This window comes from Daphnia magna, linkage group LG4, assembly GCF_020631705.1.
Source record: "Daphnia magna isolate NIES linkage group LG4, ASM2063170v1.1, whole genome shotgun sequence".
Classification (NCBI taxonomy): domain Eukaryota; kingdom Metazoa; phylum Arthropoda; class Branchiopoda; order Diplostraca; family Daphniidae; genus Daphnia; species Daphnia magna.
The window spans coordinates 3711052-3737135 of record NC_059185.1 but is presented as its reverse complement, the minus strand read 5'-3'; the positions used below and the strand labels follow the sequence as shown (position 1 = coordinate 3737135).

Here is a 26084-nt window from a genome sequence, read left to right as displayed (position 1 = left end):
CCATTTTATAAATCAGCTGATGTCGAAAGCTATAACTGATTCTTGCCAGTTTAGTCGATTGCGTATGGGTGTCGTGTCCAAACTTTAGAACGGGGAAGTCCAAGGTTAAACACAACAAAACATGTTTTTGCGTTTCGTTCGTCTTTTCGTGATAACACAGTAAACGACGTGTGGTATAGCAAGAATTATCTAGAACTTGACACTAGACGATATCTAGTGTGTCAATAGAAGTCATGGCTATCTAAAGTGGATGAAAAATTGTTCCTGGATGGCAACCGAAAGATTTTTCGAAGGAGTTCAACACGCAAAGAATTATGCCACATTCAGACCACGCCCATCTGAGCAACTCACTGAAAGAATCGTGGCCTATTTGAAAGAGAAGGTCAGTCCGCATTACATTTTATTTATTCTAGCGATATTAGATCGTAGGTAAATACATACTAAACAACATCCAGTGACCCCTTTCCATGTTTGTCCCCACTGATACGTATATCTATACAGTAAATTTAATGATTAGTGACTTATTCGACTATAGTATGAAGGCCAGCTGGATCTTTGTGTTGACGTGGGGTGCGGCAACGGCCAATGTAGCACACCGTTTGCCCATCATTTTCACAAAGTGTTGGCTACAGATGTCAGCAGTGCTCAGATTCAAGTGGCAAATGCCCTCGTTCATCCCGTCAATGTCGAGTTTCGGTAATACGTTTTTGATTAGAGGAGAGTGGGGGTAATTGAGACACAGGGTAATTGAAACAAAAATGGTTTCTCTCGCCGTATAAGAGGAATTTTCTTGAAAAAATTTGGGTTAATAGAATGAGGTGGTTTACAAGTTTAGAAAAATTTACGAGTTTTTTTATTAAATAATTTTTAAGATATCACGAAAAAACTGTTTTTTGTTCTCCGTCTGTTAAATTTGCGTTTTCAATTTTTTTGTTTTAACCCCTAAAACGCTACATTTTAGTAATAAAATTAGTTTCAGATGATTTGCAATTCATTTTTCTACAATTTAATGCCATTTAATTTTTCCCTGCACTCTTAAATAATTTTAAATAATTAAATGTAACGATGACCCTATTGCAGGGCAATTGAAACACTTTGTTTATATTCCCTGGTTGCATTTTTTTTGCAAGTATTTGACGTAATTCATTTAAACAAATGTAAATCATCATGTTAACACAACTACAATACTTGTATTCCCTGTTTGGGATTTATTTAAAAAAGCATGTTGCTTAATGGTTTTTTTTTTAATTTAATTATTTAAATATTTTAAACTAAATTACGATCTACTTTAAGTATATTTTCAAAATCTGTATATCGCATTGTACCTAATGGTAAAATTTGATCACACTAGCAGTTGTGGCTGCTGAGATATCGTGATTTTCATTTTATGTGGGTATGAAGAAGCTTCCTTATGGGAAAACCCACGTTGCAATTACATCGACACACCGTTTCAATTGCCCTGCTACCATGGCAATTGAAACACTCGAAGCGACCTCAGTTTTTTACAATTTACTTCTATTAAAATTAATCTTTTCTCATAAAAAAAATATCCTTTAGTAGCTGAGATAATAAGCTACAATTCTATATAATTTTTATATTAAATTTTTCAGTTTTTTTTTCAAGAAATACAAAAAACCAAAAAGTGTATCAATTACCCCCACTCTCCCCTACTATCAGCACAATTGTTCCTAAAATTCTCTTAACTTGCGTGCGGTGTCATCTAGAAATTGTACGGCTGAAAGTATTCCAGCAACGGCAGGAAGCACGCAACTAGTCAACGCGTCCACGGCAGCTCACTGGTTCGATCTCCCAGTTTTCTTTCAAGAGGCTAATCGAGTGTTATGCTCAAATGGAGTTATAGCACTCTCATCGTATGGATTAGCCAGCCATGTTTTCATTCATCCCGCAAAATCAGCTGAACTTCATCAAGCTTTAGTTCATGTATGCTATGGAGAATTAAATGTTTTCCCCTCACAAACTAACAATAACGTTTGGAACATTTTAAAGTTCTACTGTGAAAGGCTAGGCTCGTTTTGGGGCACTGGCAATCGACACGTATACCATGAGTATGCCAATATCATTGTTCCTTTTGCTGAAATCACGAGGTAAATAATCTATTTTAATTATACGTAATCATTTAGCTACCATTCGTCTAATGGTAAATTTTACCATCACTGTCCTTCCAGGAGGACCACAGTGTTTTGATTTCAGAGCAAGGTTAAATAAAATTTTGATTAAATGCAGGGAAGAATTTTGGACGGAAGAGGTATCAACAACTCTAGCCGAGATTGCAGCTCTGCTGGAAACAGCTGGACCGTATCAAAATTACTGTAGGAGTAAAAGCGATGATGCAGCTGGACGCGAGCTCCTTGATGAGTTTATTACGAAGTAATGCCCGATACATAGACTCAATGAGCAACACAATTAATCCATCACTCTGCTGACTTTCTTTTGAAAATGTTCTGTATATACTTCCATGTGGCACATCGCCGTAGCTGTCAACGAGTTCTCGAAACACAGAAGCAGCCGGAAAGGTTAAAGCTCAAGTGGAAACGAAAATATTTTCTAATCATGGGACGTAAACCGTAAATTGAACTGTTTTGAAGATCACTCCTTGTCTATATAGTTTGCTACGGATTGCGAAAGAGCTTGTTGAATATCGAATGTAGAATCCGTTTAGGACATAGATACCTTTGTGCCATTGCAATACAAAATATTGGTAATTACCTTATGATTTGGAAATAGAGCTTTTCAATGACATCGCAATAACAGTTCGACTGAGAAATCTAAAAATAACATTCCACGCGACATTCTGTCACCGTTAGAACGAACCTGCTCGTTGTGCTGATGCATGGCTCAGAAATAGAAATAAACTGGTGAAATATCGATATATAGATATAATAACCATCGTCCGGCGATTCTCTTCCGGTGAGCCCAGCGCTTTAGCGGACAAAACATGCAAAACTATTCTTCTGATGGGTGCCACCGGTTCAGGCAAGACCACCATGATCAATTATGTATATACTGGACGTTCACTGGCAGGATCTTTTTCGTTTCATCTATCGATGAAGACGTGACGTCTCGAGCTTTAAGTCAAACGAACAAAGTCACGACGTACGACATTACAGAAATGGTTTCCGCATTCCTTTTTTGCTGAAGATTGTCGACATCACTCCGGTATGCGGCGATACCAAAAGTTCTGAGTGCGAAAACGAATCGCCATTTTATGGTTATACCGCACTTTGTTTCATTGCGTATTGGTCGAAGCGATGATTTTCCAAACTTTAGAACGGAAAACTCCAAGGCCAGCCATAATAACAAACAAAAAATGTTTTCGCATTTTTAATTTCCTTTTTATTGACACCATAAACCTCTGCGTTTACTAAGATAAACAAAAACGAGCTGGAAATTGACTTTTTCCTAGTGGTTTATAGGGGGGATGTAAAACGGCTGTTGAAGTGGATAAACAAGCTGTCTTTTCGGGAGGGTTCCAAAAAGACTTTTGGAAGGCGTCCAACGAATGCAGCAACGTTGGACGCTTGTCTGGAGGTTGTTACTTTTGTCTCCAGCTTTTCCATGTAAAGAGCGGACTACTCCCGATTCGCCTCTTTGTCTACTAAACATGATCCTCCGTTCAGGGAGGTCGCCACTCGCCATGCTGTATGCCATCACTGTATGGTGAACAAACGAAGGGAGTGCAACGCATCTGACTGCTGCGTCTCATCGACATTGTTTCAATCGGTATGTACACTTTCTTTTCACTAACTCGTAACATTCTAAAAATATACAAACGATTTGGTGGTCTCTAGATTGTATTGCTCCTAGAAATCAATTCATTTTTTAATGAATGCCTATAGCACAACATGTTGCACGGGGCGTGGCAACGCAACAGTTGGGTCGTGTGTAAATCTATTAGCAGAACAGATTTGGCTTTTTTCTGTCTATACAGACTGTCAAAAGGAAAAGTCAAATAAAGAAATTAAGCTTTGCAAAAGTTAACTCGTGTTATTCAGCTGTATATTGTGCGTTTCGTTATTCTTCCTGTTTTTCCCAATTTTTTGTTTCGTTTTACTTATCATTTTGTTAACTTTAAACAGACGCCCCCCTTTTTTAGGCTTAAGTTTTCATAATTAAATTCGTTATTTAAACTAGTAATTACAAAACATGTGCAAGGCAAATGCCTTCGGATGGTTGATGTACAGTAAATAAAAGCATTAAAAAAACAAACACATCTGGTGTTTGCAGAATAAATCTCAACTGGAGCTCAAAAAATTAGCAAACGACAAGCATTATTTGTCGTCAAAACGTAAATAGCTATATTCGTGCAAACAATACTTATTGCAAGATCGGACAAACTCTAGCGACAAAACTTTCTTTGTCATGAAAGCTGTTGGGAATCGCCAGCTGCGTTCATGAAAAGCATGTCAAACTAGCGCTTGAATTGTAAGCAGTTCCTCCAAGAGATGTATAACCTAACTATATAGGCGAACTTATCGCTGTATAACAGTCTTTTTTAAAAACTATTTTCGGTTTTCGTTTAGATCAGAAATGGACGTAGACAAGGAAGTTCAGCGGCTAGAGAGCCTCAGCAAAGACTCGCAAGCTAACATGAGTGAAATAATCAGAATCTATTATTGCATTGCAAAAGATGCAAGTTCCGCTGCGTCCAGCGCTGTGCCCATCCTCAACAAATTAGCCGTTCACTTGCTGTCTCCCGCAGTAACCAGCATTTCGAAAAAACACCGATTGGACGCCTTTAGTTATATACTAGTCGCCAACAACTTGCTGGACCTAGATGATGTCAAAGATGACTTGGAAAACGGAGACGTATTGATGACTAACGCTCCAGCTACCGCTATCAGGAAGCTCAAAGCAGAGCTCGGTGTCACGCCAGCAAGCGCAATACCAACGGCCGCACCCGCCACACAAACGGCCGCACAGGCATTATCAGCCCCGTTAGACAAGCTGCAAATGACGATGCGCAGTAGCAGTTATATGGATCAAGCTGCATCACACAGGGACGAGAACAGGGTAGCGGTGGAAATAAAAAACCAATGCAAAGATATGAAAAATTTGAATGGCATGATTTTGTACAAGTTACCATTGAAAGCAACATCACCTTTCTCGGGAGCAGCTTCCATCGTCCGGCGGTTCTCCTTTGGTGAGCCAAGCGCTTTAGCGAACAAAACATGCAAAACTATTCTTCTGATGGGCGCCACCGGTTCAGGGAAGACCACCATGATCAACGCTATGATCAACTACGTACTGGGTGTTCGATGGGACGATCCCTTTCGTTTCATACTTGTCGAAGAAAAGGAGACATCTCAAGCGTTTAGCCAAACCAGAGAGGTGACGGCGTACGACATCCATTACAGAAATGGTTTCCGTATTCCTTATTCTCTGACAATTGTCGACACTCCGGGATTCAGTGATACCGAAGGAATCGAGCGCGATCAAGAAATCACTTCGGCCGTCAAGCAATTTTTTGAAAACAGAAATGGCATTCAAGTATAGAGTTTCATGTAATGTTTCATGTCATGTTTTTTTATTATTCCTTCATTATTGGCACAGGAATTAGACGCTGTTGGTTTTACCGTACAATCTTCACTGCCTCGCCTCACGAGCTCTCAGACGTACATCTTCAATTCTGTGTTGTCCATTTTCGGCAAAGATATTGGGGAAAATGTTCGCTTCCTGGTCACTTTCGCTGATGGAGGGCGACCTTCAGTCTTAGCAGCTATTAAGGAGGCTTCCTTGCCTAATGGATGCCAACAAGGATCCCTGTCACCAGAGTTTCAATAACCGTGCGGTCTTCGTCTCGAATCAAACACCAGGTGATCGCTTGTCTCCCATCGAATGGGACAACGCAATGCAAAATTTTCATTCTTTTTTTGTTGAGTTGTCCAAAATGCCGATCAAATCGCTCCAACTCACCAAAGAAGTACTGAACAGCCGTGAAAGTCTACACATCTCTATTCAAGGTCTAGAAGCGACCATCCAGGCGCACTTGATGAAGATGGAAGAGCTGCGGAAGATAGAGGAGATCATCGCCTTGCACAAAGACCAAGTTAACGCTAATAAGAACTTTGAGATCACGGTGGAAGTACCCAAGAAGAAGCGGATTGAGTTCGATACTAACCAGACAGCACTGAATTGCTCAAAGTACGAAGTAACGTGCCATTATCCTTGCAATCCGAATTTGTGGATGGGTTTTTGCCCTGCATTCTGGCGATCAGAAAAAATCTTCCCTACACAGCGGCGGTAGAGTACTTATTTAACATACTTAAAAAAGGCCCGCGCCACTTATTTTTCTATCGTACTTTTTTTTCTCTCCTACTTATCTGTAATTTCTAGCTGCGTATACAAGTATGTTAAACATACTGATTCTGATCATACTTACAAGCCATAGCATACTTAAATGACTGAAAATGCTTCTTCCAAAATAGTACTTAAAGATATGATGATACTTATTTTTATATGGAACAGAACATACTTATTTCATGTTTCACATACTTTAATTGAAAACAAATCATTGACTTCTTTCATTGTTTATTTTAAATCACGTCACGCAGTATATAAAATAAACACAGAGGCAATTAGCAATAATCACACAGTCTGCTTTGGAATGGAAACCAGAAAACTTTCAAAGTTGTTAGTAAACTTTCTCCAGCTGGACGGGTCGCCTTTTCTTCCTCTAACACCAGATCCTTTGTTGCACAGACAGTAGCGCTCCAGCAGAAGTAGTACACCATACACGGCCGGGTAGTTGCGGTCAAACACATAATACAAGCTTAGCAAGTTGAACATAGCCTCTCCCATACTTTTCACTGCAATATTTTTAAAATTCATCACATCCCCACAGACAATTAGCATAGAATGAAGGGTAGTTTTAGAATCAAAAAAAATAACAGAGCTGAAATTCACACCGGAATAATTTAAGTCGACAGAATTTCCCTTCTGAAATATAAAAAACAACAAAATTAACGATTTGTACATAGTGTTGTTTCTTGTGTTTGTTTTAACTTACTTCACATGATGTTATTACTGGTGTGTATGACTTTGCTCCTTGTGTTGAGGAACACAATTTGTTTACATGCAATAAGATCTGGAGTGTGCCTCTTACTCCTTCATCAAAATTTGGCCCTTTGCTCCAAATAAAATAGCGCCTCAAATTGTCCGTTAGATCGTCAAAATTGCTCCTGAAAAGACCTTGGCCTATCACGGAAACAGCTGGCATTTTCATGAAATCCTCTTTAACCTACAATGGACAATAATATAAATAATTACATAACACGAATATAAAGTTTAATCTTATTCCGTATTACGTTGGCAAACTCCTTGTAATGCGGAATAGTTTCAAGAATATCTCTTGTAGTTTTCTTCCTGTTTGAATGGACAAAAGAACGTCTCGAATTAAACTTTGCGATAAGTTCAATTTCTTTGTCTCCATCACTATCTCCGGTCGTATTCGAAGTGTCTGATATATTCGACGCCCCATCACCGATGGCAACAAGTGAATCATCAGCAGCAGATTTAACGGAAGCTCGTTTAAGTTTCCTTGCATCCATAGATTTTGATGATCCCGTTTGGTTCTGAATAGCTTTAATTATTTTATCCTTGACTGTTTCCTATAAGAATATAACAAAATTTTACATCAGGCACTGTAATAAAAAAAATATAAGCAACTTACATATGAGCAGTTCCTTCCCACGTCTTTCAGACAAGGATATTTATTGACAATCATGTCGGCGTAGTTTCTGTAGTGATTTTTGAATCGACGAGCTCGATGAGTTTGCATTAGATGCTTGGCGCAGACCAAAATAAATTGGTTGAAATAAAGAGTGAGTTGACCTTCTTTGATAGCTTTCACCAGCCTTTCATTTATTTCCCAAGGTTCTGTCCCTTCGTTGGGAAGAGTGACCGGGACTAAAAGATTATCAACTGAATTCGAAATGAAAAAAATTAATTTTAAAACTCTGAGAACATAATCATGTTATACAGAAAAAAATTAAATACCAACAACCGGCTCGAGCGGATTATTGGGATGAAGTTGACGTTGATGATTTTCCACATCAGGCTGAATACTAGTCCCCCTTGCAATAGCAACTGTATCATGACGAATTTTTAATAAGAAACAAAAAACATTAAGATTTAACCAAGAGCTAATGATTATTCCTTATAGTAGCATAGTAACATACCAGCAACAACGTGAGCACCTGCTGATGGCTGAATATGAAGTGCTGCTGTGTTTTTCTTCTTTGGCAGACAAGGGTTTTCATCATTTCCCAAAGGATCCGTTACAGTAGCTGAATATCACAATAAATATTTAGAAAACTTCAAATTTCTACATAATAAGATGGTAAATGATTAACCTATTTGAGTACTGCTGAAAGCATAAGTCCGTTTTTGACCTATCTTAGCCACTTTACATTTTGCTGGTGACTTGATTTTCTGGGCATGGGAGTCGGAATCAGATGTGCTATTAACAAAATCAGTACTGCCTGATGAACTTGCTGCACTACATTCTGATGACATAGCAGTATCAATATCAGTGCTCTTCTCAGTGCTAGAGTCTTCGTCACTTCTTTCCATATGACCTATTGATGTTTGATCCTCGTCTCCTTGAATACTAAAGACAGCAGGAATGGTATTCCCTTCATCCAAGTACGAGTTGACTACATCCATGTTGGCTGCATCGATTTTAAGTTGATAAACATTTTTCACATCATTATCTCCTAAGAAATAACAGCAATAGCAAATAAGATAAATTTGGAATAATTCCTAAAAAGAAGCAACAAGAACTTACCATCATTCACTTCATCCAAGCACGAGTTGACTACATCCAAGTTGGCTGCATCGTTTCCAAGTTGACAAGCATTGACATCATCTCCTAAGAAATAACAGCAATAGCAAATAAGATTAATTTGGCATAATTCCTAAAAAGAAGCAACAAGAACTTACCACCATCATGAATTTTACTAGCATTGTCATCCATCAGAGCAGTATCTTCAGTTTGTCGTAGCTTTACTAGAACATCTTTTTCCACATTATCAAACACTGTAGACGAACTGAGGTCTATAGCTTGCCCGTAGTCTTCGTCATATTTTAGCAAAAGAACATCATTTATAGGTGTTAATTTATTTCCACCTAGAGAAATAATAGAGCAATCTGCCAACAATTCTTTGTAAAGCAGAGTCCTCAGCACTGCAACGTCGTTACTTTGTGTACTGTTTGGTATGAGAATACATTTGACTTGCGTTGGATGTTTCAAAGAACCAAAATTCACAAATATTTTTTTGTTATTAGCCATGCTTGAATTATTATTTGAAATTAACACGAGCGAAAAAAGAACTGACTACTTTATATCAACGATATCAGCAGACAACTTGGTCGGAAGAGGCCTAAATACTTACCATTCCTTGATTTCATTTTAAATATACCTAAACACTCTAAATGAACGTCAGTCCAACTCCTCGCCACCTGCAAGGCTTCGTCTGCAGCAAGCAGCATAAAATTTTTTTCCCAGCATTACAATTGAAATAGATTTGTTTTATTTTAGAAATGATAGTAATTAGGAATTACATGGATTTCATTATCGTAATAAAAGGAATACATTGGAGCATTAAAACTTAATTCACTACATGGAACAACAGCAAATATGTTTAATGGGCGAACACAAAAAGAAAACCGATCGGGGCAAAAACATGTCGTTTCCAATTCCTCCATTACCAAATATACGTTGCCCGCCACCAAAAAATCAGCAATTCTAAAAAAAACTGGTTTGCTTTCCAGAGAACATGCTGGATGCCTTAAAAATACCGTTTTCTTGTTGCAAATTCTACCAGCGATTTTCAGTGATTTAAGCGGTTGGAATTTCGAATCGCTAATCAAATCAGTTGTTTCGTAAGCGATGTGTGCCCACCAAGCGTGCTTAACATCTATCGGTGAATGATGACCGTGAACAGTGAAATTTTCCGCATTCCCAAAGAAATGTCCTTCGCCATCCCTTGCAACGTCTAAGCCCACTAGCTTTTGGTGGTGGGAGGATAGTGACCAAGGCACATTGCTAAAATTGCAATTTCTATTCATAATTTTTTTAAATCTAGCATTCTTTGACTCATACCGGAAGCACCAAGAATTCCTTAGAGCGCCAAACATTCTGATTTGATTAGCCAAATGAAGAAGCGAATGAAGTTTTGGTGTTATTGCCTTTCCAGATTCATCAGGATTTTTTGGGTATAGCAAAACATGGTTGATATTATGAATTTCGATATTCTTTTCAAGTACCGTCAAGTCCTTCTCCGAAAAAGAATAGCATTGAAGTGAAGCTGTTATTTCTAGAAGTAGAAGGAAATTTGCGTAGTGTGGATCGTCACTTGAAACAAACTCAGCCAAAACGACGGCAAGAGCAATCGCAACTGAGCCCATTTCAGATGACGAGAATGAAAGTTTAGTTAAATCCATAACCTCTTTTTTTCTGATCGGAGGTGGAACGGTGAATTCTCTATCACACGATAACGTTGATATTTTGCGATTTACGACATCCAAATCTAACTTTATTGTTACAATAAGATGACGAAGTAGTTTTCGGACAACCAGATTCAAGATGCCCTCGTTTACAACGTGCATTAAGTCATGTGAAAATATTTTAGTTGGATCGACGTATCCTAGTCTAGTGAATGGGCAACGACGGTTCACTCCATAGGTTGTAGAAAGACCTTCTCTTTCGACCGAAGTAAGTTCTACGTTCTCAATTTGCAAAACATGAACTTCGTGAGTATCTTTGTCCCGCAAAACACAATTTGATTCAAGATGAATTAGTTCTATGTCGTCACGATCAATTAAGCAAGAACGACAATGCAATTTTGCTGCACCTACTCCTTCCTTAAATCCAGCAACAAAGTTTGACGCAGGAATATCCCCTACAAAATTCACTAACATCCCAAACCACTTCCGTTTTTGATTTCGTATGGTTAAAGTAACACCATCAAGAAGAAGAATCAAATCATCTATAAAGGGTTTTAAAAACACTTCTACCCCACGATCTTTAAGCAAGTCATTACTCACAATTCCAAGCAACTGAATGCTTCTCAATGAAGATCGGAAAATGGGAGGAATGTTCAATAATGTCCAGTAAAAAACGCAGATTTTGTGTTTACCTTTTTTGCTACCAAGTGGATTTGAAACTTCCACTTCGTCCATATATACTTGAAAACACAAAATCTGGCCACTGTGTTTTATGTACAATGGGTTCTTTTTTATATAACTCCCACTCAAAACATCGGAATAATCAGTGGGGTTTGCTGAACTGTCATACGAGCTAAAATTCAACATTACGGCATCAAAAACAACTTTAATTGACAGAAATTGCTGCACTGATTCTAGGAAAGGTATAAAATATCCGATCTCAAACACTTCATCGATTATTTCACCAAAATTTGGGTCATTAATCCATTCGTAAGATGGTTCATTAGGATTCAAAATGACTTCTCTTGGCATAACGGCTGGGAAGAATTTATTCCAGGTTGATTCTAGTCGGTATCGAGTCATTTGTTCTTGTTGGTGAACTAGTTGAAATGCTTCGGTAAACGCTGTACTACCGAAAATGTTGTTTGACACAACAGCCCGTAGGTTTTCCTATAAATGAAACAGAGAAATAAGCATATATAAATTACAATGGGCCTATAAAGATATAACAGTAATCAAGATAAGAAAATAAATTTGCTGTTCGTCAAGTGCTGGAAGTCCAGCAGTTCTATTTAGTGCCATCATGTAAATAGCCTATAGTTTGATTTTAATTATCAAATCCAAAATTATCCAATTCTAAAATATATATATATTTATACCTGAATCATAACCACATTCCGGGCATAGCTATCCCGAATAATATCTGACACCAACAACAGTGCTTCAAATGGGAGAAAATATTTGTGTCTCAGTTGATACAGCATTCCTGCCTCCCACTCAAATTCAGTTATCGTTTGTTTATAAAGTGTTGGTCCAGCAATATCAAATGCTTCAGCTGCTGCAACATCAACAATGTCCTCATCAGGGCCAAGTGCAACTACAAATAAACAAGATATTTCTGTTTAGTTTTTTACACTCACTGCATCGTAAAATATATTTTTACTAAGTACTGACCTTGAATGTTCCCAACATGAATAGGGTGTACGAATTTAGTCTGACTTCCATGGACTTTATTCCAGTGACGTCGGAATGAGAGGAACACATAATAATGTTTGTTGCAACTGTCTGGATGTCTGCATATTATGTGGAAGGGCACACTACAACTGTGTATATGTTTTACATGCTTAAAAAATGTAGTTGGGTCATCAACTGCGATTAAAAGAGTGCACATAGAACACTGCACTGTATTATTTGCTGGCGGCATAATGTCTCGATGTAAAAAAAACACTTGAATCAGTTTCTTGCACTATCTTAAAATTTTGACGTTTGTTGCAGACGACAATAACTGGAGCACATAAATACAGCAGTGACTATGCCGACGACACTCTAATTACAAGACATAAACGTTTTTAGTTTGAACACAGTAAATGAAGTAGGGAAAAGCAGCACTTGTTTCCCATAAAATACTTAATTGAAAGTTATTTTTTAAAAATAAGTATAGGAATTTAAAAAAAAGTACGTTGACTTCGGCACTTTATTATTTAAAAGTACTTTAATCCTTTTTAAACACTTATCTAAAAGCATTTATTATTTATTTAAGTATGTCCCGTGTGATAAGTGTGGTAAAAACAAATAAAAGTATGGAATTTCCTGATTTAAGTACCCAAAAATCCCTACTTAAATTGCAAAGTACTGTTCAGTGCCCAGTACATACTTAAATAGGGTAAAATAAGTACTCTACCGCCGCTGTGTACTATGAGCGATTTGACCAATACCTTAATGTCCAACCACACTACAATTTTAAATACTATATTTGATACAACGGTAAATACCACAGCGTCTCTATTATCGACTAGTCGCGCGTGCAAGGTCTGCCCTGTAAAGTGCGCAACTGAAGACCACTCAAACGAACTCACTAGGTGGACGTACGTTCAAGAAGACGAGACTCGCACTCTCTATGACATTCGCAAAAAGTACGACGACGCAATGGCAAAGACGCTTAGTGCGGAAGAACTGAAGAATGCCTTGCAAGGAGAGGCGGAGCAACTGAAATTTGAAATCATTAAAGCGATGGATGAGATCACTCGCTGCGCAAACCTTTTAAAGAAGATAGCACTGCGAGGTGATCCCCTCTCCACTCCCGAATATATTAACTTGATGATTGAAAACGAAAACAAGGAAAAAAAACCTGGGTACTTGGAAAGGATTAAAAGTTTTAAAGACTTGTTGAAAAAGGCTGAACTTACGAAAGACGTTACCGACGGCGGTGATTTAGCCAAGCAGTTCAAAAAGTAAGTTGACATACAGATCTGCCAAGGAATACTATAGCAAAGAGGATTTCTTTTGTTATTAAGCAAATGTGAGAAAATTGAATTATCACAGCAAATTGGCTTTGAAGTGCACTTGCAAAATTTTAAAATTTATTGCTTTCCGCCTTTATTTTTTATGGTTTTTTGAATTGTGAGTGGGCAGGGTGGGTTTTTAATGTAGAACTGAATAATTTCATCGATGGCTTCTAGTGTGATTGCTAAATATTCGTTAATCTTTTCCATTTCTTTAAAAATAGCAAGGTGTGATACGGATTATGAAAAGGCTTGTTGAAATTCGGACTGTGAAATAGATTTAGAAGGGGCCAATGTGATGTCATTGTAATACATTGCACCTGATTGGGATTTGAAAATCGGATTTTTTAATTACACCGTAATAAGAGCAGTACTCAACTACTCATACAGGACTTATAGTTTTCCCGATCAATTCAAAATCGGGTTTTGGAACCATTTTTCCCCGGCCCGCAAACCAACCCAAGTACCCATGGGTGACAATTTATACTAATTTAAGAAAACACAGCGGTACTTAATTCAATCTATTACATAAAATGAAAGAAAAACAACAATTAATGTAAGGAAAAAAATTTTATTTGTATTTTTTTGTAATGCTTAATAAAGAGTAAACAATAAATGTAAATAATAAAAATACACAAAAAAAACACAAACAAATAAAAGCTGCAACCCAACGGAAAAACCACATTGTGCGCACCAGGAAAATGTGGGAGCGGAGAGCAGATATACATGGAAGGGGGTGGAGAGAGCCAATCAGAGGGCCGGAATAGTCCCGCTGGGATGTAGCAGTGACGGTCTCCAAGGTCGGGCCCGTCTCGCGGAGATGGGCAAGTCTAAACATGTAGTCCGGGAGCCACAATGACACAGATTTACCCCATAAGAATAACTTTTTTTAGGTTCTTAAAATGAAAGGCACCACAAAGTCAAGTCAAAAAAACTTTGTCTTGACGATGGGCGATGGGGCGTTTGGGTGGAGGAAGGGATCAAAAATAGGAAAAATGATCGATTTTTGTGGAAATTTACCCCATAAGAATAAAATCTAGAAATAAGCTTAAAATTTAGAGAATATCAAATAGAATTAAGTTACATAAAATCTGACATGAAAATCTGGGGCTTTCATGTAATCAGACTGCGATTTGTAGCCCGACGGCTGATTTTTTTTTACTTTGCCGTAAATGGCAACGCAGCATTCGTGGCGCAAATTCAAATTCTTTCAGGGGGATAATTAGAAAACAGGTATAGCTGACAATTTTATAAGCTTCAAGAATGTATTCCGGCTTTGGTTATGAAACTCCTCATTTGAAGACGTTGGTTACAAAGTTAAAAATCTTAAAGTTAAAAAAGTTATTGGAAAATAACAATTTAATCGACGTCGGACAAAGAGCAATCGGACTCATCATCGGCTTCATCGCTGGACACATCAGTGGCATCCTCGTCCTTTTCTTCTTCGTTAGAGGAATCCAAAATCATATCTTCAATTGTCGTCGGGACCATGTCACCCTGAAACCAGACAGGGGAGTATTTTTCTTCAACTAGCTGCCACCCGTTTCCGCTAGGTAAAATGACTTGAGGATTAAAAACAGTTCCGTTTTGCCAAACAGAACAAATAGCATTTGTTCTTTTGATTTGCTCCAATAATACAGAGTGGCATGGAGGGAGGGAACTTCCGCCAAATTCTTTGACGTTGGCCATAGGATTTTTACCTCTCTTTGGTTGATAAATTTTCAAGAACATATCCATTCTGCATTCGTTGACGGTTTTCAAATTTTTTTTTCCATTCATGGCGCAAACGTATTCTTCGATAATCTTTATCGTGTCTTCTGTTATAATTTCATTTTGACCCAGAGAGGAAAAAGCTTCTTGAAATTTATTATTCTTTTCAAGAATGGAGCACGGACGAGTTTTTGCTTTTCTTGAAAAAGCTGGGATGTAGTCGCATCCAGTAAAGGCATGAAAAGCAGGAATTGCGTTTGACAGAGATTTTCCTAAGCTCTTGCATATTGCAATAACATCTACATAACGATGATTGTTCTTGCTCTGTGTGCCATCTTCTAGCCAGGTGTGTACACCATCTCGGATTTTTGACATATTCCCGATTAAGATAGCCAACACGTCCGTGTCTGAAGTTCGAATGGTAACATTGGCAGGGGAAGAGATGCAATTCAGATGGGCAATAATTCGAGAATCTGCCTCTTCATGAATACTTCGCATGCCTTCTTCTTCTTTCACGATAACTTGCCCATTAAGTGCTCGGAATGAAAAACATGACAGGCCTTCAGTTACATATAACAATTTTTCGCCAAGAAAACAAGCAAGGGAATCATCGGTCCAGCTTTTCACAAGGAAAGGAACGAGTTCTCGCTTAAAATTATTATTTCTTAGAGCTTTAATAAAATCAGTAGGTCTTAACTGATTATCTCCAGCTATTTTGAAGGGGACATCTCAATAATGGATGGCGACGTGACGCGATCGAAGATCAAGTGAATTGTCTTGGCTCGGAATGCACATATACGTTGAAGAATATGACGAGACGATTTTCCAAATGAAGATGGCAAATCGGGGCAGAGATGTAGAAAGAAGAAACCGTCGATGATGACAACATCGATGGTCGTAGGAGTTTGATGTTTTACGCGATCTTCCAGTATCTTGAAAAGTTTTGCTTTGTTCGTTTTATTCATCTGGCCATCTAAATGGCTGAAACATAACGGGACAGGTGTCAAGGGGTATTCAAGTACATTTCTGATATCCACTTTCTCCTCCAAAGCGATAGCAAGAATATGACCGAACAAATCACGCTCCATTCTAAGTTCTTGCACTTTTCCATCTGTTCTTGTTTTCTTAATCCGCACACCTTCAGAGGCAAAAGTGTGAAGTTTTTGACGAGGAATCGGTCTTTCAAAAGACTCGGGGTCGTTGGAGCAATTATGAATAAACTCATCACGCATTTTCTCACCAGTTGACGTCGTTTAGCAAGAAACGTGTTGTTTCTTCAGAAGCAACTTTTCCTGTACTGATATTTACCAGGTCCTGGGCTTCACTTGAAAATGGATTGATACAATTCTCCATAAACTCAACGACGCTGTCAAAGTCTTTTTTGTCTTTCTTGATCCGGCTAGGATGGCTCTCACGTGACGCATCGTCCTTCGTTGACATCCCAACTTTATCAAGTAAATGCGAGACCACAGAAGTTTGAAGATAACGAGCCATGGCCCATCGTTGTCGTGCGGCCAAGGAATTAATAAGAATGACCCAATATGACCTTGGTCGAGTCGTGTCGCAGTTACCGAAAACTCTACAGGATGTCAAGTGCCTAGAGGCCATTAGCTTCTCATAATCCTTCCAACAAATTGTCTTTTGCTTTCGATCCCATTTGAATTTGCGCCACGAATGCTGGGTTGCCATTTACGGCAAAGTAAAAAAAAATCAGCCGTCGGGCTACAAATCGCAGTCTGATTACATGAAAGCCCCAGATTTTCATGTCAGATTTTATGTAACTTAATTCTATTTGATATTCTCTAAATTTTAAGCATATTTCTAGATTTTATTCTTATGGGGTAAATTTCCACAAAAATCGATCATTTTTCCTATTTTTGATCCCTTCCCCCACCCAAACGCCCCATCGCCCATCGTCAAGACAAAGTTTTTTTGACTTGACTTTGTGGTGCCTTTCATTTTAAGAACCTAAAAAAAGTTATTCTTATGGGGTAAATCTGTGTCATTGTGGCTCCCGGTCTAATGTTGTCCCCTCTTTGGGTAATTTTGCAATTCCTTTCTGACCGTTTCCCCAGTTTTGTGGAGAAAATTTTCCCTTTGGTTAAATTGGCCGAGTGCAACTCATTTGTTTGTCTACCCCCGCGAGAGACAGGTCTCACTTACAGCAGACAATGCTGAAAGTTTCATCAGACTTTCTTTTGGTCAATCAATGTCGTGAAGTTTTTCAATAAAATGAAGCCAAAAAGCCTTGCGTGAACGTGAGAAATAGAGAACATCACGCTAAATCACTGCATTCGGAAATAATTTGCAAAAGTCTTCCATAAATTGTAGAGTAATGGTCGACGAATTACAAAGAAGAAACTCGTTAGCAGCGCAGCGTTACCACAGATTAAAGTTGCCAAACACAGATATTGTCATTTTATATTTAAATTTAAAACTTATTTAAAAGCATGGTTCCATATTCCGTTTATGTGAAAAGGGCTTGACGTTGACATAAATGGTATACTCTCATACCAAGTTGAACTGTTCAAATGGAATAGGGATTAGACGGCGGCTTAGGGGTGTTTCTCTGAGTCAACGGAATTGGTCCAACCGGATACGCTGGAATTGCAGATGGAGGAGCAGCTTGACCGTAAGATATGGCCTGGACTGGTGAACGAGTGAATCCCGCTGGAGTTCCAGGAATTTGTACGGCCGGGGCTTGGGATAATTGAGACGAACCCGGTGCCCAGTTTGAAGCTGGATCCGGACCATACACTGGAACAGGAGGAGGGGCATTAACAAAAGCAGGAGTGGCAGGAACAACAGAAGGAGTAGGGCCAACAACAGGAGCCTGAGGGATCACCGGCGGTTTAACAGCCGGCCAAACTGGAACGGATACTTGTGGAGCTTTTACTGGAACAGTGGCTGGCGGTGTGGGTTCTTTAGGTGCACCACTAGGGATGAAAGGCGGTGGTGGAGGACGATTGGATGAACCAGGTGTTGATAAAGCACCGGAATTGGACGAAGCTTGCAACTGTCCGGAAGTACCTGATGTAATTCCACCTGATTGCTGAGTTTGGACAGCATCATATTTGACCTCTCCTTCATAGGAAACTTCTTCCACGTATCCGTTGCCATCAGCTTTGTAATTGACTGTTTCCATACGTCCGTCGGGCAGTAAAACGTATTACGTCCCCGTGACGATTGCACCGTCACTGCTCTCCTTGTGTCCGAAATCCAAGCCGATCGCGTCATCATTCACTCCATATTCAAAGCTGTAAGGCATTAAGGGCTTTGGCTTCAAACCAAAAATAAATTAAAGTCTTTACCCTGTTGAATTAAAAAAAAAAAAAATTAATTTAAAGAATGTACTGCTGATGTCTGCTCCGGGAACTTGACTGGCCCTGCTGAGGCAGATTGAACTAGGGTAGCAGAATATGCAGTAGCAGTGGCTTTGGCAGTGGTGGGAATGGTGACAACGATGGGTTCAGAAGGTGGAGCCCTAACAGGTGCGGGACCATATTCGAACTTTGAATCACGTCCCGAAACAGGTTCCTGCCAAGTTGTGTCATCTTGACCGATCGCTATTGATGTCATCGAGCATAACACCGTGAAGATGAAGACCTATGGTCCACAATTTCAATTGACGCAAAGGAGATTTTAGTTTTAAAGATGGAATAGTTTTGACATTGGGGGACTTACGTTCATGTTTGTGGATGTGTTCTCGAAAGGATGAGCTCGTCAACTGATTTTCTTCGACTGTCTGTTTCATTTTATATTGGCAGTCGTTTTTTGAATTTAATTCTGTATGATTCCTGAAGGCCGGAAGTCAAAATTGCATGTGTGGGGTGCCGGACATTGTCAAACTTTGCAATTTAACTCAATGCACGCAAAAACTGGTGGCTTTCTATTACCATCTTTATGCAAAGCGTCGAATTTCTCAATCCTTTTCGGTTCATTTCAAAGAGATGTTTCACTTTATGGGAATAGGTTGGCAAATGTCTTCCTCTTGTGCGCAACCTATCGCGAATAACAGAAGTACGTATTATATCAGTAGCTTATTATCCAATCACTAGAGACTTAGAAAAAAAAAGTGAAAGTCGCTTTCTTTGTTTATCTATGAATAGATCTTTGAAATAAACAAATGCCCATCCGTCAATAGGCTAGCACGCAACAGGGAGAAAACTCGAATGGCTATTGCCGCTATGGAAAATTCGGCTTTCTCTTAGTTTCCTGCCCATTACTAAGTTTCAAAATGATAGAAACTCAGTTGATGTATAGTCTAGTGAGCACAGTTTGACAGTCGTTTAGTTAGATTTTTTAAATACGCATTTTCTTCTATAATCGCGATGATTGTTAGCCTATCGTCATTTTTTATTTGAACAGCTTATGCCTACTCACACCCCAGTTTACAACGTGACGGGCGCAATCACCACACGAATATACGACTTTTGATAAAGATCATCAAATAAAGAGCTCCAAAAAAATCATATCAGTGACCTTTTGATATTCTCATCCACTATATTAGACTTTAATCTTCGTTACTTGAAGGCATAATATCGTTCTCGCCAGTGCGACCATATTAGTTTCTGCACACTGCACTTAGTTTTTCACCATACTCAACAGGTCAGTCAATAGTAACATTTTAATCGTTCAAATTACTACTGATCCCTAGCCTCTTTTTCTTGTTATATAGTACAGTAAATTCATTATGAACAGGTAGCACATACCTTAGTGATATCTGATCTGGCTATGTAAATAAAAGTTAAGTTTTGTCCATAAGCAAAAGGATTCGCAATAGAAAAAATGTCGTTTATCGTACGGTACGGTTAAAAGTACATTAACATTACATATCCAGTTTTGGCTAACAGATGTAATCTACCAAGACAGTTACAGCTAAGTCATTTATGTATTTTTAAGTTACAGCTGCGCATTTTTGGCTATTTCCAGGTTGGGTTGAAGTAAAAAAAAAATTTAAAAAGAAAACAGGACGTAGATAAGGAAGTTATTTAGTTACAACTTATCGCTGTATAACATTCTTTTTTAAAAACTATTTTTGGTTTTCGTTTAGATCAGAAATGGACGTAGACAAGGAAGTACAGCGACTAGAGAGCCTCAGCAAAGACTCGCAAGCTAACATGAGTGAAATAATCAGAATCTATTATTGCATTGCAAAAGATGCAAGTTCCACTGCGTCCAGCGCTGTGCCCATCCTGAACAAATTAGCCGTTCACTTGCTGTCTCCCGCAGTAACCAGCATTTTGAAAAAACACCGATTGGACGCCTTTAGTTATATACTAGTCGCCAACAACTTGCTGGACCTAGATGATGTCAAAGATGACTTGGAAAACGGAGACGTATTGATGACTAACGCTCCAGCTAACGCCATCAGGAAGCTCAAAGAAAAGCTCGGCGTCACGTCAGCAGTCGCAATACCAACGGCCGCACCCGCCACACAAACGGTCGCACAGGCATTATTAGCCACGTTAGACGAACTGCAAATAACGATGCGCAGTAGCAGTTCTATGGATCAAGCTGCATCACACAGTGACGAGAACAGGGTAGCGGCGGAAATAAAAAACCAATGCAAAGATATGAAAAATTTGAATGGCATGATTTTGTACAAGTTACCATTGAAAGCAACATCACCTTTCTCGGGAGCAGCTTCCATCGTCCGGCGGTTCTCCTTCGGTGAGCCAAGCGCTTCAGCGAACAAAACATGCAAAACTATTCTTCTGATGGGCGCCACCGGTTCAGGCAAGACCACCATGATCAACGCTATGATCAACTACGTACTGGGTGTTCGATGGGACGATCCCTTTCGTTTCATACTTGTCGAAGAAAAGGAGACATCTCAAGCGTTTAGCCAAACCAGAGAGGTGACGGCGTACGACATCCATTACAGAAATGGTTTCCGCGTTCCTTATTCTCTGACAATTGTCGACACTCCGGGATTCGGAGATACTGAAGGAATCGAGCGCGATCAAGAAATCACTTCGGCCGTCAAGCAATTTTTTGAAAACAGAGATGGCATTCAAGTATAGAGTTTCATTTATTGTTTCATGTCATGTTTTTTTATTATTCCTTCATTATTGGCACAGGAATTAGACGCTGTTGGTTTTACCGTACAATCTTCACTGCCTCGCCTCACGAGCTCTCAGACGTACATCTTCAATTCTGTGTTGTCCATTTTCGGCAAAGATATTGGGGAAAATGTTCGCTTCCTGGTCACTTTCGCTGATGGAGGGCGACCTTCAGTCTTAACAGCTATTAAGGAGGCTAAGCTTCCTTGCCTAATGGATGCCAACAAGGATCCCTGTTACCAGAGTTTCAATAACCGTGCGGTTTTCGTCTCGAATCAAACACCAGATGATCGCTTGTCTCCTATGGAATGGGACAACGCAATGCAAAATTTTCATTCCTTTTTTGCCGAGTTGTCCAAAATGCCGATCAAATCGCTCCAACTCACCAAAGAAGTACTGAACAGCCGTGAAAGTCTACACATCACTATTCAAGGTCTAGAAGAGACCATCCAGGCGCACTTGATGAAGATGGAAGAGCTGCGGAAGATAGAGGAGATCATCGCCTTGCACAAAGACCAAGTTAACGCTAATAAGAACTTTGATATCACGGTGAAAGTACCCAAGAAGAAGCGAATTGAGGTCGATACTAACCAGACAGCACTGAATTGCTCAAAGTGCGAAGTAACGTGCCATTATCCTTGCAATCCGAATTTGTGGATGGGTTTTTGCCCTGTATTCTGGCGATCAGAAGAAATCTTCCATACTATGAGCGATATGACCATATTGATCAATGACTTAATTAACTTGTTCAACCAAAGAAATACTATTATGGCTGCGGTAGGTACCGCAACAGCGGTAAGTACCGATACATCTCTCTTGGTCCGCAACATCTTTACTGGTCGCGCGTGCAAGGTCTGCCCGGGAAAGTGCGCAACTACAGACCACGCAAACGAAGTCACTAAGTGGATGAACTTTCAAGAAGAAGAGACTCGCCCTCTCTATGACATTCGCAAAAAGTACGACGACGCAATGGAAAAGACGCTTAGTGCGGAAGAACTGAAGAATGCCTTGCAAGGAGAGGTGGTGCAACTGAAATTCGAAATCATTAAAGCGATGGATGAGATCACTCGCTGCTCAAATCTTTTAAAGGAGATGGCACTGCGAGGTGATCCCCTCTCCACTCCCGAATATATTAACTTGATGATTGAAAACGAAAACAAGGAAAAAAAACCTGGTTACTTGGAAAGGATTAAATGTTTTGAAGACCTGTTGAGAAAGGCTGAACTTACGAAAGACGTTACCGACGGCGGTGATTTAGTCAAGAAGTTCAAAAAGTAAGACTGACATACAGACCTTGCAAGAAATACTAAAGCAAAGAGGATTTCTTTTGTTATTAAGCCAATGTGAGAAATTTGAGTTATCACAGCAAATTGGCTTTGAAGTGCGCTTGCTAAATTTCTAAAACTTATTGCTTTCCGCCTTTCTTTTTAATGTTTTTTTGAATTGTGAGTGGGCAGTGTGGGTGTTAAATGTAGAGCTGAATAAATTCATCGATGGCTTCTAGTGTGATTGCTAAATACTCGTTTATCTTTTCCATTTCTTAAAAAATATCAAGTGTGATACGGATTATGAAAAGGCTTGTTGAAATTCGAACTGTGAAATAGGTTTAGAAGGATGTGATGTCATTGTAATACATTGCACCTGATTGGGATTTGGAAATCGGGTTTTTCAATTACACCGTAATAAGAGCAGTCGACTAAGAAATCGCCAAATAAACTGACCTACTATTCTCGAAATGTTATACTTTGCAAGATACAAATTTTTTTCGTTATTATTCACTGCCGCGGGAAAGTGGAATAGAGCATAAGTTTTCACGCTTCAGAAACTATTTAGGCAAATTGTGAACAGTTAGTGATAATCCAACATTCTATTACGATTAGAACCTATGAATTATTTCCACGCGTTGTGGTCTATGTTTGAAAGATAGAAAACTGATGAAATATGGCAATTAGTTTGCATTTAAAGCGTTTTAACGGTTGCGCTTTCCCTTTGGCAAATTTGTCCGTTCTGGCTGGAAATCAACTAGTTCCGGCATTTTCTATTTTCACTATTTTAATTTTTGATGGTTCGTAAAACAACAGACTATAACATAGCAACCCTTGCTGAAAAGGAAACATTAAAAAACAAAAAAAAAACATCACAACGATTTTCTTTAATCGAACCAGCATCTGGAGCAACTGTATGGTTTTGTTTGGAGAAACTTACAGCATGGAAAGTTTGTACATACTTTCCCAGGTTCTATCGTCCATAAAGTTCCTTGGAGCTTTATCAGGTTCTAAACCTGCCGCAGACATATTAACATATGACATCTGAGCTATTGATTGTAGGAAGACAAATAAAAATTCTTTTGAAACGCAACTTTCTTTTTGTAAGTTGACGCAAAAATGGGCAATATACAAAAGGCTGCCACAATTATTTTTAAACCACAGGAGATAAACAAATACGACGAGAGTTTGCAGTGAAAAATGTATTGATTGAGAGGTGCACGTGCATTTAGAAAATTCATTCAACCAAAATAAAACATTGCTAAGAAACAATAGTGCTTTAACACAGTTACTATAATATAATGTCAACAGGATAAATCGTAACACGAAAGTAAACTGGAACTGTAGAAAAATGTTGAAACTTCAATGGAATATTTAGAAAACGAAAAAAAAAAGACCAGTGTCGGTGTCCTGCACCTCCGTCTGGTGTAACTGGAACTGGAAAAACAAAACTCTTTATTACTGTCTTGTCATCGCAGCGTGATATGGTTGTACTGCCATTCGGACCAATCGACGCTGACTTGGTTGCCTATCTCTAACATCTTTGACTCTACGCAAATTGGTTTGTACGTAACGTTGACGTACTTTCCTGGATGATGGGCTACGTCTTCGTTTCTGGCTGGTAGTACGACCGGCTTCAGTCACGCTATTGTCGGGATAACCCGTATGAGGTTTTCTTTCTCCCACTTCAACACTTTGCTTCAACTCTCGGTGAGGATGTCGTTCGCTGTAACCATCGTGGTAACGCGGATGGGACGGTCTCGTTGGCTGCCTCTCCAAATCACTAACGTCATTTGACTTCGTGTAACCGCTGTGAGGTAAACGACGAGGAGGATGATCTTCAGCAATCCTGGGCGGAAGAGGTTTGTAAGGATTAGTAGGATAGGCTTCTTTCGGCTCGTTGTACAGCTTGGGAGAGTAGCCATCGTGAGGTAGATTAGGCGTGTATTCTTCCTTACGCTCGTTGTTAGGTTTAGGAGAATAGCCGTCATGAGGCTGGACTCTCCTACCGTAGTCTCCTTGAAATTGTTTGTACAACTTGGGAGAATAGCCATCGTGAGGTTGCGGGTGTTCACGTTGAGCGTAAGGAACGTAGCCCTGTGGATATGGGTTGGGTCTGGGCGGATAATCGTTCGGACGTCTGACATAAGGTTTAGTAGAAGGGTTTTCAGAATAGCCATCGTGAGGCCGACGACCTTCGCTAATTGGTTCCGGTTCGGATTTTGGTTCATCGATCACCGGTGGAGAAACGGTGGAAATGGAAGGTTCTTCTTCATCAACAGGAGCTTCACTCGATTCCGTTGGCGTTTCTACGTAAAAGGGCTTCTTATGTAAATGTGCAGGTGGATACTCAGGCTCTTTTGGACGGTAAAGAGATTCTTGGGGTGGAGGATAAAGAGGTCTTCGTGGCTCGTAAGGTGGAGGGTAATGCGGTCTTCTCGGTTCATGTACGGGTTCGTAAACCGGCCGTCTGACTTCGTGATGAGATTCGGGCCCTTCATAGGGTGTGGCTGGTGGCCCATTTACGGTAGGTTCGTAACGGACCTTGGCTTGGAAACCACTGTTACCTTCGACATAATAAGTCACGATTTGCGTGCGGCCGTCGGGAAGTGCGACGCGATACTCGCCATCAACTCGTTTACCATCGCTCGTCTCTTGATGACCGTAGTCATTGTAAGATGGAGGATGGTAAACCGAATAGCCAAAATTGTAAGGCATTCCCTGTAATCAATGAGTAGATTATCTTTGGTTATTGAAATTTGAAAAAATCAAATAAAATGAGTGTACAGGTACTCACGTAAGCCTTTGATTCAGGCTGGTATTCGTCAGGTGACGCTTGTCTCGTTGCAGCTCTTCTAGCAGCTACTTCACTCACCACTACGATGACGACCAATATGCAAAACACCTGTAAATTTGCCGACGATTGAAGAACAAAAAATTTGTTTTCTTTATACTGCTGATTTGGAAAAATGGGGTCGATGAAGATTTTCATTCGAATTTACCTTCATTTTTCTAAATGAGTTTGTGATGGTACAAATCCGCTACCACCTACAACACTGTAACTATATTGAAAGAACGCGGCAGGAATGGAACGAAAAACAGGAGGAACATGGAGCCTTATATGTTCTCCAGATAGTCCCCGCAGGTGGGAAAATAAAACTGACCAGTGAGAGAAGACCAAACATCCTCCGTGCATTTCTTTTGGAATTTTTCTCTTTTTTTTTCCTACATTTTATTTTTTTATTTCTTTTTTTCGCTTTCACGCGGCCAGAAAATCGCGTGCTCTGTAAGGAAAACAAAGAGTTCTTCCAATTTTCTCCTCAATGTTTTAACTCGGTAGTCACATGCTGATATGCTCTCACACCTTTATTTTTTTTTTCCTCCGTCTCGGTTGTGCGTGGAACGCCGGCGAAGAGCTGCTGGAGAAAACTCTTGTCCCATTCATTCTGTTTCCAGCACGCGTCAGTGTTTTTTTTTTTTTTTCAATTAACCCAAATGACTAACAGCTCCCAATTATGTCATTTACACAGCGTGGAGATCTCTAAATCTAATAATGCTAGTACAAACTGGTATAA

At 39.4% G+C, this 26084-nt stretch overlaps 5 protein-coding genes and 1 long non-coding RNA gene across 11 annotated transcripts; 3 read left to right on the top strand and 3 right to left on the bottom strand.

Moving 5' to 3' along the window:
• The first annotated feature begins 88 nt into the window (after positions 1–88).
• LOC116920755 (putative methyltransferase DDB_G0268948) lies at positions 89–2731 on the top strand. Its single transcript, XM_045172264.1, has 6 exons — positions 89–382; positions 536–696; positions 1725–1941; positions 2008–2105; positions 2245–2388; positions 2496–2731. Exons 1-6 carry the CDS (start codon positions 251–253, stop codon positions 2587–2589), a joined length of 846 nt encoding a protein of 281 aa, XP_045028199.1. The 5' UTR covers positions 89–250; the 3' UTR covers positions 2590–2731.
• Positions 2732–3521: 790 nt separating this feature from the next.
• On the top strand, positions 3522–22980 carry LOC123471221. Of its 5 annotated transcripts, none has more exons than XM_045172256.1 (4): positions 3523–3741; positions 4649–5508; positions 5572–5748; positions 21440–22980. In XM_045172256.1, the coding sequence occupies exons 2-4, from the start codon at positions 4834–4836 to the stop codon at positions 22520–22522; spliced, it is 1935 nt and encodes a 644-aa protein (XP_045028191.1). In that variant the 5' UTR covers positions 3523–3741; positions 4649–4833; the 3' UTR covers positions 22523–22980. The 5 variants fall into 5 exon arrangements, with proteins under 5 accessions (XP_045028189.1, XP_045028191.1, XP_045028188.1 ...); XM_045172253.1 differs by having other exon boundaries at positions 3525–3741; positions 4547–5508; positions 21440–22903; XM_045172252.1 differs by having other exon boundaries at positions 3530–3741; positions 4542–5508; positions 21440–22903.
• LOC116931785 lies at positions 6533–12510 on the bottom strand. The gene is made up of 14 exons (XM_032939422.2): positions 12142–12510; positions 11847–12064; positions 9820–11637; positions 9481–9488; positions 9357–9401; positions 8962–9311; positions 8807–8890; positions 8373–8735; positions 8199–8306; positions 8017–8106; positions 7691–7941; positions 7326–7628; positions 7028–7258; positions 6533–6957 (listed from the first exon to the last, which is right to left on the bottom strand). The coding sequence occupies exons 1-14, from the start codon at positions 12389–12391 to the stop codon at positions 6607–6609; spliced, it is 4470 nt and encodes a 1489-aa protein (XP_032795313.2). The 5' UTR covers positions 12392–12510; the 3' UTR covers positions 6533–6606.
• LOC123471226 (vegetative cell wall protein gp1-like) lies at positions 17587–19006 on the bottom strand. The gene is made up of 3 exons (XM_045172265.1): positions 18864–19006; positions 18534–18785; positions 17587–18459 (listed from the first exon to the last, which is right to left on the bottom strand). The coding sequence occupies exon 3, from the start codon at positions 18322–18324 to the stop codon at positions 17707–17709; it is 618 nt and encodes a 205-aa protein (XP_045028200.1). The 5' UTR covers positions 18325–18459; positions 18534–18785; positions 18864–19006; the 3' UTR covers positions 17587–17706.
• Positions 19712–20137, top strand: LOC123471231. 2 transcript variants are annotated; one of them, XR_006645412.1, is made up of 2 exons: positions 19712–19984; positions 20112–20137. It is a non-coding gene; the product is annotated as an uncharacterized LOC123471231 (long non-coding RNA). The 2 variants fall into 2 exon arrangements; XR_006645413.1 differs by having other exon boundaries at positions 19712–19996.
• Positions 22981–23696: 716 nt separating the features above from the next.
• On the bottom strand, positions 23697–25655 carry LOC116920752 (early nodulin-75). The gene is made up of 3 exons (XM_032926863.2): positions 25512–25655; positions 25307–25414; positions 23697–25230 (listed from the first exon to the last, which is right to left on the bottom strand). The coding sequence occupies exons 1-3, from the start codon at positions 25515–25517 to the stop codon at positions 23968–23970; spliced, it is 1377 nt and encodes a 458-aa protein (XP_032782754.2). The 5' UTR covers positions 25518–25655; the 3' UTR covers positions 23697–23967.
• Between the last annotated feature and the right edge of the window lie 429 nt (positions 25656–26084).